The sequence below is a fragment of the Gigantopelta aegis genome, chromosome 1, assembly GCF_016097555.1.
Source record: "Gigantopelta aegis isolate Gae_Host chromosome 1, Gae_host_genome, whole genome shotgun sequence".
NCBI lineage: Eukaryota > Metazoa > Mollusca > Gastropoda > Neomphalida > Peltospiridae > Gigantopelta > Gigantopelta aegis.
Window position 1 is genome coordinate 23,453,081 of NC_054699.1, and position 13,834 is coordinate 23,466,914.

General features: G+C 35.0%; 2 protein-coding genes across 2 annotated transcripts in view; one reads left to right on the forward strand and one right to left on the reverse strand.

Annotated features, from left to right (window-relative positions):
• Positions 1–2,033: 2,033 nt before the first annotated feature.
• Positions 2,034–12,653, reverse strand: LOC121367307 (aprataxin-like). The gene is made up of 6 exons (XM_041491422.1): positions 12,280–12,653; positions 9,670–9,788; positions 7,273–7,326; positions 4,975–5,078; positions 4,221–4,302; positions 2,034–2,917 (listed from the first exon to the last, which is right to left on the reverse strand). Exons 1-6 carry the CDS (start codon positions 12,523–12,525, stop codon positions 2,833–2,835), a joined length of 690 nt encoding a protein of 229 aa, XP_041347356.1. The 5' UTR covers positions 12,526–12,653; the 3' UTR covers positions 2,034–2,832.
• Positions 12,654–12,723: 70 nt separating this feature from the next.
• The window catches only part of LOC121372446 (serine/threonine-protein phosphatase 2A regulatory subunit B'' subunit beta-like), a 49,305-nt gene continuing 48,194 nt past the window's right edge, over positions 12,724–13,834 (forward strand). Inside the window, exon 1 of the mRNA XM_041498772.1 lies at positions 12,724–12,828. The gene's annotated coding sequence lies outside the window, so the exon portion shown is untranslated. The remainder of the gene's footprint in view (positions 12,829–13,834) is intronic.

A 13,834-nucleotide genomic window follows, 5' to 3' on the forward strand; every position in this document is an offset into this window, starting at 1 on the left:
GGTTTTAACTTAATAAATACTGGTATACAATATATATATATATATAAATAGTTTATATATATATTGTATGCATGTCGAGGTTGACTTACATATATGGATATTAACGCACTGGAGCAGGGTATAACTAAATCCTTTCTGGCCTCACAAATTGTCCTATGCCGTTGCTGGGACTTGAACCTGTGGCACCAAATCGCCTGCAAATTGCAGACTAATCGTGATGCGCTCTGAGCTATACCAGTAGTCTGTCAAATAAACCCATTTATGAACCACACCATTTTCTGTATTCTTATATCTGCTGCATCCTAATAATTAGTTGTTTTGTTTAATGACACCACTAGAGCACATTGATTTATTAATCAACTATTGGTTGTTAAACATTAGGTAATTTTGACTCGTTGTCTTCAAAGGAAACCCACTACATTTTTCCAGTAGCAGCAAGGGATCTTTTATATGCATGTTCCCACAGACAGGACAGCACATACCAGTCGTGATGCACTGGCTGGAACAAGAAATCGCCTAATGGGCCCACTGACGAGCATTGATCCCAGGCTGGTCTTTGATATACCAGTCGTGGGGCACAGGTTGGGACTGGGAAAAACTAAATCACAGAATGGGTCCACCGAGGAGGTTCGATCCTGCGACCAAAGCATGTCAGGCAGGCACTCTACCAATTGAGATAACTCCTGCCCCTAATAAAGTCTGGTTAAAAAGATTAATAAACGGCTTCAGTCCTTGTGGTTTTATGTGAGCAACTGCTTGTGCTTGAACAGCGATTTCCACAATGATGAAAAACAGCTCACCTCATCACATTGCTCTCCTATATCATTTCAGGAGAGCCGAGTTTATTGCTCACTATTTTCAAACCACAAACACTGCACTTTTTTTTTGTTGACAATTACAGACAAGTTAATTTACTTTTGTAGTATTTAAATAACTGTGTAAATAATTATTTGTTACTGTTGTTACACTTGTAAGTGTGGTACATGGTCACATGGAAATGACCCAAGAACATTTTTATTTTCATTTCAACTTATTTTCGTGCTTATATCCAATTAAGGTTCAAAATGCTGTCGGCACACACCTCAGCTATCTGGGCTGTCTGTCCAGAACAGTGGGTTAGTTGTTAATTGTTAGTGGTTACTGAGAGAGAAGAGGGTGTAGTGGCCTTACACCTACCCATTGGAGTCGTTACAACTCGCTATGGGTGGGAGCCGGTACCGGGCTGTGAACCCTGTATCTACCAGCCTTATGTCCGATGGCGTAACCACGACACCAGTCCACTGAGGCTGGTCCCAAGAACAAAATTAGAGTGTTCTGGCTTATGGGTGGACAACTCAAATTTTTTGTGGTCCACCTGTGCCAAATATTTTATATTCATGCCACATACCAAATGACCAAGGTTAAAAAGTGGTGGCCACATATTCCTTACTCTATGCTATTTTTCACACAATTTATTTTGAGGCAATAATTACACTGAAGGAAGGCATGTTTTTTATTTAATGATACACTCAACACATTTTATATTTACAGTGAGAACAAAAATAATGGTGTACATATGTTTACAAAAACTTGCCAACAAGAAGATGTTTGTTTTCTTTAACAACACCGCTAGAGCACATTGTTTTATTAATCATTGGCTATTGGATGTCAAACATTTGGTAATTTTAACATATTGTCTTAGAGAGGAAACCCGCTACATTTGTCCATTAGTAACAAGGGATCTTTTATATGACCACCCCAAAGACAGGATAGAACATACCACAGCTTTTGATATACCAGTAATTGTGCACTGGCTGGAACGAGAAATAGCCCAATGGGTCCACCGATGGGGATCGATCATAGGCCAACCGCACATCAGGTGAATACATTACCACTGGGCTATGTCCATGCCAACAAGAATGACTAGATAAACAAAACCTGAATGAAATATGATACCACCACCAGTTAATGAGAACTTGATAGCAGTAATATTAGTAAATTAGGTAAATCATTTTTCCATTAGGCCATAATAAAATAAATGCCAACTTTTCTTCTTTAAATGTATGCCAATATTTTTTATTTCAAAAGATGGAACACACATCAAATAAACAAAATTTCCTCAAGCCCGACTAGCACCTGTTTTTACTACAATACAAAAATGTCCACATCACAGGCAGATCAAGAGGGTGGATCAGTGGCTCCAGCCCCTCCTCAAATATTAAAGTGCATCTTTTTTTCTTCTTTTTATATATTTTTTAATTGGAATGCCCTTTTTATGAGTTAAGTGCATATGCCCTTTTTCCCATTATCCCCTAACCAGCAAAATATACTGAACTCCATTTGAAATGCACTACACAATTGTTCTGTATTTACTGTTATCTCATATGTGAGGTTGCCATAAATCACACAATAAGTCTCAGTGTTCTGTAATGTTACTCTCTCTAATGTTACTTTTAAGTACCACGTCAACTGTATACTGTACACTGGATTTAGTATAATATTGCTATGTGCTTTTTCACAAATATGTACTTTAGCGCATGTTTCATGTACAACTGTTGGTATCTGCAATTAAAATGCTTCTTCACAGGAAATACATGTCTTCAAAATTTATATGCACACATATTTTTCCTGATTATTGATGGTATTCATATTTCAATTTCCTTTTGTCTTCAACAGTATCAAACCATTTCAGGAAGCAGTGGGGAAAAAAAGAAGTTTGTTTAACGACACCACTAGAGCACATTGGATGTCAAACATTTGGTAATTCTGACTCATAGTCAATAGAGGAAACCTGTGACATTTTCTTAATGCTGCAAGGGATCTTTTATATACACTTTTTGGGAAGCAGTGGAGTCAGGATTTCTTGGTGACATTGTGAAAGACGATGTGCGACTTCAGCGATGGAATTGTTGAGAAACCTTTACTGCAAACGTGACATCTGTGAACAAAAAACCAAACAAACATAAATTACCTGAAGAAAATATTAATACATGTACATAATATATTCTATCCTATATCCATGATGTCCATGTCATCAACCCATATAATAATTTAGTTTATCCTATAACTTACCCATGATATCCATGTCATAAACCTATGTGATAATTTACTTTATTAACCAGGTTAATACTGGTATGCAAATTTGCAAGGTCTCAAGGTAATGTGTTGCTGTATGGGTCATTTGCTTCCAATCCAACAAGACCTATGCACCTGAACTTAACGTTTTCAAAGATTTGTTTAAAATGTGTGACGTCAAACTAATCTGTGCTAATCGTGATGACAACATATTATCGATGGCAACGACTTTAGTACTGTGATTTACTAAAATTTTTATTAAAATGTTATTTTAGAAGTGTTATAGGATAAATAGAATTAACTACTCATGTTTTTTAATATGTAAAATATCAACCTCGTCTAGTTAATCGGTATTTGTCTTCGCACAGCCTCAACAAATACTGATTAACAGACTCGGTTGATATTTTCCGTATTAAAAATACTCTAATGTATTCATCTGTGTAATAATGGTATGCAAATTTAAAGGTATATGCAAATTTGCAAGGTCTCTAGGCAATAATGTTAAAAATGTTATAATATGAGTCTGAATTTCTAACATATGCTTCCAGATTAAAATTTGAGAAACAAAGAATAGACTGATTCCCAATATGAAAAATGAATTTCAAGCTCTGCACACCACAAATAAAGAGCTCTATAGTGTCAGGGGTGCAGAAAGTACTCGCCAAATGCGAGTAAAAATTCTAACACGCTCGCCAAAAGCAAGTAAAAATTCTGACGGACGAGTTAAACAATACAACTACTAGTCCGACGGGTGATCTGGTTTTGTTAATTAAGGTTTCGGGGGTAGGGGAGGGGGTGTGTCTTTTTTATTTTGTTTGCCATGTCATGTGATGTTGATAATGTTTTTGTCAAATATATATCCATCATTTAAAGGATGGAAATGTTTTAACGACACACTCAACACTTTTTATTTCTTTTATTTACGGTTATATGGCATCAGACATATGGTTAAGACTATCATTTGAAGTGTATATTATAATATTGTTAAACAATAATATTTTGATCTATGGGCTGGCAGACTAGTAGACATACTGGCGGGCTAGTACATTTTAGTTGGTTCTTGTCCGGAGGGCTAGTGAAATATTGTTCATTTCTGCACCCCTGATAGTGTACAAGTACAAATGATTTTGGAGTGACTGTTCATGTTGAAAGGTGACACATCATACTGTAGATCTTTCTTGAGCAGGTCGGCAGAGTGGGAGGAATCAATTTCCACCTTGCCTTTCTCCTCCAATTGTTTGATGATGTCTGTAAGAGAAAATTTAACATCACTCAAAAATGAAGATCCTCTAAAATTCAAAAAACTTTCAAAGGTGAAAATCCTTTAGAATTCTGGTGTTTTTCTATCAACCTGAAACTACAGTATTTCTTGTCCTCCTTCCTTGCTTGTAATCACACTATTTTTGGATGGGTGGATGAACGGATGGGTGGGTGGATGAATGGATGGGTGGGTGGGTGGATGAATGGATGGATTTTGGGTGGATGAATGGATGGATGGATGGATGGGTCGGTGAGTGGATGATTGGATGGATGGATGGATGAATGGATATATGGATGGATGGATGGACGGGCGGACGGAATGTTATTAGACACCTCAGCACAAAAATATACAATGGCTATTGAGTATCACACAAAGGTAAGTATACAAATATGACTAGTTACATTAAAGTTAAAATTATATAATTATGACTCATAACTGGAATATCAAAGACCATGGTATGTGCTGTCCTATCTGTGGGGAAATTGCATATAAAACATCCTTTCCTTCTTATGAGAAAATGTAACATGTTTCCTCTAAGACTATATATGAGAATTATCTAATGTTTCACATCCAATAGCTGATGGTTAGTAAATTAATGTACATAAATGGTGTCATTAAAACAAAACAAACTTGCACTTAATTTTTTTTTTAATTGTTACCTTTAGAGTCGATGAAGTATTTTGTTGTGAACGAGTTCCAGTGTTTCTTGGTCTTTAAGCATGGACTGTCAAAGTCCTGACTGATCACATGCAGGTGTAGATGTCTGAGGAAAATAAACATATATATTACATACCTATTCAATTTTATTGTAGTGATAAAAGTCTTTTGAAATCTTGCAATAAATTTATCCTGTATCGCACATATGTGCAATCTGGACCGGAACTTTCAAATAGAGAATTAACTTTTTCTTTTTACTGCAGTTAGTGCCTTTTATTTACTTACGTCATATATGATTTACAAATGACGTCATGTGTTATTTGAAACATTACACAAGGCTGCAGCAGAGTATGTTTCTTAACGTTAAATGAATCCATGAAAGGACTTTTAATCATAGATTTAACTAAATGTTGTTATGACGTTAATTTAAAAACTGTTTTTGTAAAACATAAAAGAAGGTATGTTATAAATATAGAACTGCACATGTTGTTTTCACTTCCTATTTATTGCACTCGTTTATTTTGAAAAAGAACATACAACTTGACCGCTACGTGGTCTCGTGGTATACATTCTTGCGCAAAATAAACTTGTGTAATAAATAGGAAGAGAAAACAACGTATGTGAAGTTCTGTATATTTATTATATACATAGCAATGAAATATATAGATCTACAGAAACCATAAAAGTGATATTCAATGAAAATTAATATTTTCACTGTATTTTATTTTCAGTAAAAATATAAACATCATATTTATATTTTTGTTAACAAGTTCATGATTCAATTATCTCCCTTGTAACTTATTGCAATCTGATTATTGAGATCAGGGCCACTTCATTGTTTTAACGTTTATGATTACCAACACAACTGATTGCATTTGAAAAAAAACAAAAAATATTAAAAAACAGTACCTATAAAAAATATATGTGAAGTTTAATGTCGGTAAAATATCTGAAAATGACTGGGTACTAAGCCAAATAATGGTGACACAATATGCTGTCACTGAGTGCAAGTTAAAATTTTACTTCGCGTTTGATTCAATTTTTATTTTTGTTGTTTTTTGGACGATCGCTTTATCAGGTAAGTTTTTACAGCAGTATTATTAAATAATAGTAAGTTTGATTCATGTTTCTTTTAAAAAAGTCTGTGGTCAAGTAAATTTTTTATAAAAATTTCTACCAGAACAAATAACAATAGCATATAATTAACAAAAAGTGAAGATATTGTCAAAAATAGGAAAGATAGTTTTCACACATCACTCGTTGACATAAAATCGTATTTGAAAACCCTCACGAAATAGCCTCTATGTATTACCCAAGCAGTTATCATTCATGCATTGGTGTAACATACAATCACTGGATGATTTGGCACTTACAAACCAATGAGTTTGTCGGAACTAAATATGACATCTTCATGATTTGGCAAACATATATAATGACGTCATAAAGTTTGTATTTCATCCTGGAAAAAACCTGAGCTGTGGCAAAAGAAAATGGTGGACCAACTAACCATCATGCATCATTTTTAGAATGCACCGTTTTTATTAGTATACCGTAGTACTTTTTGACATAACATGGTTTATCAGCCACAGTTTTAAAAGTAAGCCATGTATCAAAGTGAAAATTTTATGAGCAATATACAACATAATTAAAAAAAGTTCACTGATCTACATTGAATACTTTTTCTTCTATTCAACTGAAAAAAAGCAGGACGATTTTTTTAATCACCCAATATAGTATAAGCTTAAATGTAATGTATGCATGCAACAGAGATACAGGATACCAAACAACTTACTATTATAAAATTAGGAAGTGATATATTAAAATGATTTCAAGAGAAACACAAATTTGTTAATAACTGGTTATGTTTGTTATTCTATTTATTACCTGTTAAAAGTAATTATACAGAAAAGATGTAAACACCGTTACACACTATTCTGAGTTTTGCTATTATTTTATATTTTATTCATGAATCCAAATAATAATTTTCAAAAGTCAAAGTTATATTTATTCTGTTTTAAAAATCTGCAATGGATTGTATTAAAATAGCATTTTATTTCAGATTTAACAACAAAAATGGAGACATATAAATTAATTTCTTTTATTTTTTCAAGTATTAGTTTTGTCCCTAACATTTTGAGATTTCCTTTTTAAGCTCTTTTTGGCCTGTAGAAGTTAAGGGATGAGGTGACCCAGCTTCATGATCACTTTATAAAAATATTTTACATGTTTTGTTAATCAACAATTAGAATTATCCAAAGAAATGGAGTTAAAAAACCACCAAAATAATGTTTACAACTAACCCCATGCTAGGAACAGCATGATATCCAAAACGAAACCTCAATTCTTTATTAGCTCTGAAATAAAACAAAAAAAAACTGAAACAAAATGTAATACAGTAAACATGTTTCTTCCAAGGTCATATGACTAAAAATAAAAATACATGACATCTGTAAAATGCCACACTTTTGAAGCTTAATAATCATAGAAACCTTTTAAATATAAATTTTATTTCATAATATTTTCCACAATTATTCTTTGACCAAACCGTAACAATCTAAATGACATCGACTGTGTTCATAGTTGACATTCAGGACCAGCCTCGGTGTTGTTGTGGTTAAGCCATCAGACATAAGGCTTGTAGGTACAGGGTTCGCAGCCTGGTACCGGCTACAACTCAGTGGGTAGGTCTAAGACCATTACACCTCTTCTCTTTCACTAACCACTAGCCCAATTCCCTGGGCAGAGAGCCCAGATTGCAGAGGTGTGTGTCTAGGACAGTGTGCTTGAACCGTAATTGGATATAAGCATGACATAAGTTAACATAGTTCTGGAGATGTGTGGCTCAAAGTGCTGAATAACTATGCCAAATAGGACAGGCAATTGGAGAAACTTTGACCACATTTTCTCCGCAAGGCTCAATGGGTAGGTGTAAACCACTTGCACTGACCAGTGATCCATAACTGGTTCAACAAAGGCCATGGTTTGTGCTATCCTGCCTGTGAGAAGTGAAAATAAAAGATCCCTTGCTGCCTTTCGTAAAAGAGTAGCATATGTGGCAACAGCGGTTTCCTCTAAAAAAACAGTGTCAGAATGACCATATGTTTGACATCCAATAGCTGATGATAAGATAAAAAATCAATGTGCTCTAGAGGCGTCGTTAAATAAAACAAACTTTACTTTGACCACATTTTAACCATGTAAAATAACATAAAACTCTGAAAAAAACATTACAAAATATTCCTAACAACATGTATACTAGAATGATGTCTGTAAATAGGAGCCAAAACAGAAGTGTGTTCATACATGTATGTATATGAACTATAACAAACATTTCACCTGACTCTAATCAAATGCTGATGTCATCAAATGGCCCAAATGGAAATGACATTCTATTGATTAACATATTACACTGGATGTTGGCTAAAAACCATCTTCACAAATCAAAGCTAATATTCGTTCCTCGTATTCAGCCTTGATACATGTCGTCAAGAAATTGTGCTACAAAATGCTTAAATTTTATTGGATGCGATGAGATCTGATTGCAATGAATCGCAACACTCCTTATAGATTCCCTTGTTATTGTAAACAAAGATGGCAGCGTCAGCGTCCGGCGGTTAATTTTTGATATTGCTTTCAAGATTGTCACGTTACCGATGCTGTGATTGGTCAGCGATGTCATCGTGTAAGGGACATAATCGGTGTTACAAATTTTCTTTCAATAGAGGGCGCTAGTAGTGGACATCAGTAATCTTGACTACATGTATCAAGGCTGAATACGAGGAACAAATATTAGCCTTGATTTATGAAGATGGCTAAAAACAGACAAGTCAAAATAAAAAAAATTATGAGTTTGACTTGTTTTCAGGGTTTAACCCATCATTGGGGGTGGGGGAGCGTAGCCCAGTGGTAAAGTGTTCACTTGATATTCGGTCGGTGTAGGATCTGTGGTATGATGCATATAAAAAATCCCTTGCTGCTAATCGAAAGAGTAGCCCATGAAGTGGCGACAGCGGGTTTTCTCTCTCAATATGTGTGGTCATTAACCATATTTATGTCTGACGCCATATAACTGTAAATAAAATTAGTTGAGTGTGTTGTTAAATAAAACATTTCCTTCTTCTTCCTTAACCCATCATATTATAAAGTTAAAAAATAGTGAACCCCCTGAAACCCCCCAAATATTAATTTAGTTTTCTTTATTTCAAATTATTCAGTTGGAAGGAAGGAAATGTTTTATTTAACGACACACTCAACACATTTAAATTACGGTAATTATAGCGTCAGACATATGGTTAAGGGCCACACAGATATTGAGAGAGGAAACCCGCTGTTGCCACTTCATGGGCTACTCTTTTCGATTAGAAGCAAGGGATCTTTTATATGCACCATCCCACAGACAGGATAGTACATACTACGGCCTTTGTTACACCAGATGTGGAGCACTGGCTGGAACGAGAAATAGCCCAATGAGTCCACCGACGGGGATCGATCCTGGACCGACCGCGCATCAAGTGAACGCTTTACCACTGGGCTACGTCCCGCCCACTATTCAGTTTTTGTGTGTCTATTAAAATTATCAATGTCTTGTGAACATTTAAGGCCCATTTTGACACGTCTGTTTACCAAATTCATTTGATCCTGAAAATAATACATATTAAAATATTCTTGTTTCTTTCGTCGTTCAGTATAGAACTCACTTATCAGCAATCTCAACGCCTTTTGTGTGCATGTGACGCAGGATATCAACGTGTTTCTTCTGAAGACTTTTTAATGAGGAAATCTTCTCCTTTGGCAACACCAAGAAATGAAATCTAGCCTGAAAATTAATTTATAAAAATTAGCATAAATTAAAATATGAAATACCTGCATACCAATCACGTTTCTATATTTTAATGTGTTATAGGTGTCACATAATTGCATAAATTACAATTATGTGTACACTTTTAATATATTTTTATATAATTTCAATTTATTTTCATTCTTATTAAATCTTATATAAAATTAAAAAAAGAAGTTTGTTTTGCACATTGATTTATGAATCATTGGCTATTGGATGTCAAACAGTTGGTAAGTTTGACATATAGTCTAAGAAAGGGAACCTGCTACATTTTTCCATTACTAGCAAGGGATATTTTATATGCATGCACCATCCCAAAGACAGGTTAGCACACAGCCTCTGATATACCAGTAACCTATTGTAGTGCACTGGCTGGAACGAAAAATAGCCCAATAAGCCCTCCGATGGGGATCGATCTCAGACTGACTGCACATCAAGCGAGCACTTAACCACAGCTATGTCCCGCCCACTATGACCAATTAAAGTCCATTGTATATATCAATTGTGACAATCAACTTGCCAGATTTTCTAACTTCTCTGATTTCATAGGATTAGTGTTTTCCCTAGAAATTTGGCAAGGCATGGTAGACAAAACACTTTTGGGGCAATTTTGACCATTTTCAGGGCACCTTTTTTGCATTAAAGACAAAAACAATAATTGAAATAAACATAAATGTAATTAATGTTCTTGCTTGAATGAATGGCAAAATATATAACAGAGTGTTTTATCAAAGCAATTTTTGAATTAATTATTGAAAAAGGCATTTTTAATCTGAGTGCAGCAAGATGGTGCTAGACTAGTGAGGCATGGTACTGCACCATGCTAAAACAAGCTAGGGAAAACACTACAGGACTCTATGTGCACTGAAGTTATGCAACTCTTGCACACAACAAGTTGCAAGTTCATTACATTTTTGACATTCTCATGTTCAGGGCTAGTTTTGGCATACACCAAATTCACCAACTGCAAATTTTGAAAGCAGTTCGTTAATTTTATTTTCCAAAATAATTTCAAGTAATAATTAACATGTTGTTGAAAAATTACCAACCGGTGTTGAAAGAAATATCAGCATACCAACCTGTGCTGATGGACACCTCAACATACCAACATGTGTTGATAAACCACCTCAACAATTTTTTACATACCAACATATCTTCAACATATGAACCAGTTACCTGTGTAACTTGAGTCTGTTGACAGACACGTCAACATACCAGCCTTTGTTGATAAAGACACCTCAACATTTCAACCTGTGCAGGCAGACACCTCAACATGTCGACCTGTGTAACAAGTGTGTTGACAAATACCTCAACATTTTGTCTCAATCATTTGCAGAAAAATATTGGGTCTGCCTTGAACTACTCAACATTCCAACCTGGCTGACCTAACAAATAAACAGGCCATGAATTAAAGACACTTGGGGTATGTATGTAAGTAAACATTTTTTATTTAGGTGTATTTGGTATTTATTTTTATCAATTATTAAAGCCCTAGAGGAAATCAAAAACTCTAGCTCCTCTAAATTTATAATCTATACCGACTCACTTTCGTGTCTCCAGTCTTTACAATATATGAAGCTGGAACATCCCTTAATTGGGATGCTGATACGAAAGTGTGTCTTTTTATCTATTAACAATAAGAATATTGTGTTTTGTTGGGTACCCAGCCATGTTGGCATCAGAGGCAATGAAAAGGCAGATTGTGCTGCCAAGTCTGCTTTGACTTTGCCACGTGCCAATGCTGGTATTCCCTATAGTGATCTCAAACATCACGTAAATAATTATATCTTTTCTACTTGGCAAGATGATTGGAACGGTGCGGTCGCGAACAAGCTTCATTCTGTTAAGCCAGTCCTGAGAGTGGCAGTCCTCCTATAGGCAGTGCAGAAGGGATGAAATTGTCTTGTGTCGTGCTCGCATCGACACTTACATTACCCATTCATTTATTCTCAAGAAGGATCCTCCACCTCAGTGTGAGCATTGTCAGTGTGAGCATTGTCAGTGTACACTGATGGTGCACCATATTTTGGTGGAGTGTAATCATCTGATCCAGACTAGAAACGATATATTCGAAGCAAGAAATGTGGTGGAATCCTTTAGATTCCACCCTGAACTTGTATTAAAGTGTTTAAAAGAAACTGGATTTTATTCCAAATTTATATTTACTTTTGTGTAATATTTGATTTGTAACATGAATTTTACAAATGTGATATGTATTATTTTGTACAGCTCTTTACACGGTCTTTGACTTAACATTTCAAATTTCATGTACCACCGCTCAGCTCTATACACTGTTTTTAACCTAACCTTTTATTTTTTTTATTTTTACCATTGTATGACACCCAATAGCCGATGTACAGTATTATTTGTGCTGGGGTGTCGTTAAACATCCATTCAATTCAATTATTTTTATCAACTTATGGTTGGACTAACCATAATGAACTGCCAACGTTATTTCCTACAAAACTACCTTAGGGTATTTGTCTTTAATAATAACAATTTTATCGTCAGAATCTAAACGCAACTCTGGGTCCTCCATCGATGTCTGCAAACCAGTGCTCCAGTGACCAACGTGCTTTTTCGCACGTGGCCCATTTTCAGGTTCTACTTTCCTTTTCGTGTCACCCATTATAATGTGTTTCGAAACAGTTGGTAATTTCCTCCCAATATTTAAACGCACACAAAACTGAAGGCGGTTTAAAAATACATGTCCCATAGTTTTAATTTTCACATTATTCCTGTATAAACCGAGCCAAGCTCAACATGCTCGAATCAGCAATAGCATCACATTAACAAAATTGAATATATTCGAAAACAAAAAATGTTTCGTTAGAAAACTGTCCTAGTTACTACCAAGAGGTTGTTACTAAATTTAGAAAACCGGAAGCTAGGAAATTCCTTCAAAGCCAGTTTCCGGTAACCTTGTTTCCACGGGCGCTTTCTCCATTTGTGTTTCATCAGGAGTGGATTAGTTTAAAATTGGCTGATATCAGCGGTATATTTTCAGTCAGCATTTCAGGTAAAGATGTTAGTAAATATTTGCAAATAATTTAGTTTTCGTGATAGGCCCCGACCAATATGTTGGAAGGTATAATTTTATGGGTCTGTGCTTGTTCAAAAATGAAAAATAAAATAAAAAGGAAAGTGACCATGATTCCATGAATCATGCTGGAAGTATTAGTAAAGAGTTTTTTGTTTGTTTCACGACACCCCTAGAGTACGTTGAATAATTAATCATAAGCTGTTTTATGTCATTTATTTTCACAGTAGGCCTAATTATCACCAAGGGATCTTTAAATGACAGAGCTTCTAGAATGTTTCTAAAATCCCCTACACAGGGCACTAGCCTTGGGATCAGTGATTTAAAAAATGTACTAAGGTCGATGACAGTCACTTTTCGCACCCATCTTTTGGGTTCGTACACTATAAATATAGCATATTTTACCGTAATTTCACTTGAAATCCATATTTCGTAAAAGGTACAAATTTTGGTTTCTAGACGTTTCGTACCCAAACACGTTCGTACCATACCGTTTCGTAACCACTAGCATACCAGTTTGTAACCAATTAAATAATGTCATACATTATACCTAACATTAATATTTTTTTTAAAATACACAATTATAATGTTATATTACAAACATATTGTAACATTTAGCAAAAAATGTGTTGTAATAATCACTCAGTATCTTTTATAAGCATTAAATGAGCAACTATGTGCTGTGCATCACTGAAGCATGCCGTTTCGTAACCAAAAAGCATACCTTTTCGTAGCCAAAGAGCAATTCTTTTGTCTTGTGTCTTGTGGAATCGATTCCACAGTGCAGCGATGGTGTTTATTGTTATGCATAACCGTTGTGAGATATCGATCGGAATATTTCGCAAGACCGATCCTCTCTTCGTACGTATATATGCTCAAAACAAAAACATACACGCACACGCACGCACATATAACAAAAATATAATAAGATCTGATATCCCATGTTTTTGGAATGTGGACTTTTTTTAGGTCTAATAATGCCTAC

What these genes read in the sequence shown, in the direction of transcription:
- LOC121367307 (XM_041491422.1), bottom strand. Translation starts at nt 12,525, where the DNA reads ATGGGACATGTATTTTTAAACCGCCTTCAGTTTTGTGTGCGTTTAAAT. An exon ending in TTAAAGACAAATACCCTAAG is followed by an intron (nt 9,789 to 12,279) that starts GTAGTTTTGTAG and finishes ATTAATTTTCAG; the next exon opens with GCTAGATTTCATTTCTTGGT. An exon ending in CATGCTGTTCCTAGCATGGG is followed by an intron (nt 5,079 to 7,272) that starts GTTAGTTGTAAA and finishes TATTTTCCTCAG; the next exon opens with ACATCTACACCTGCATGTGA.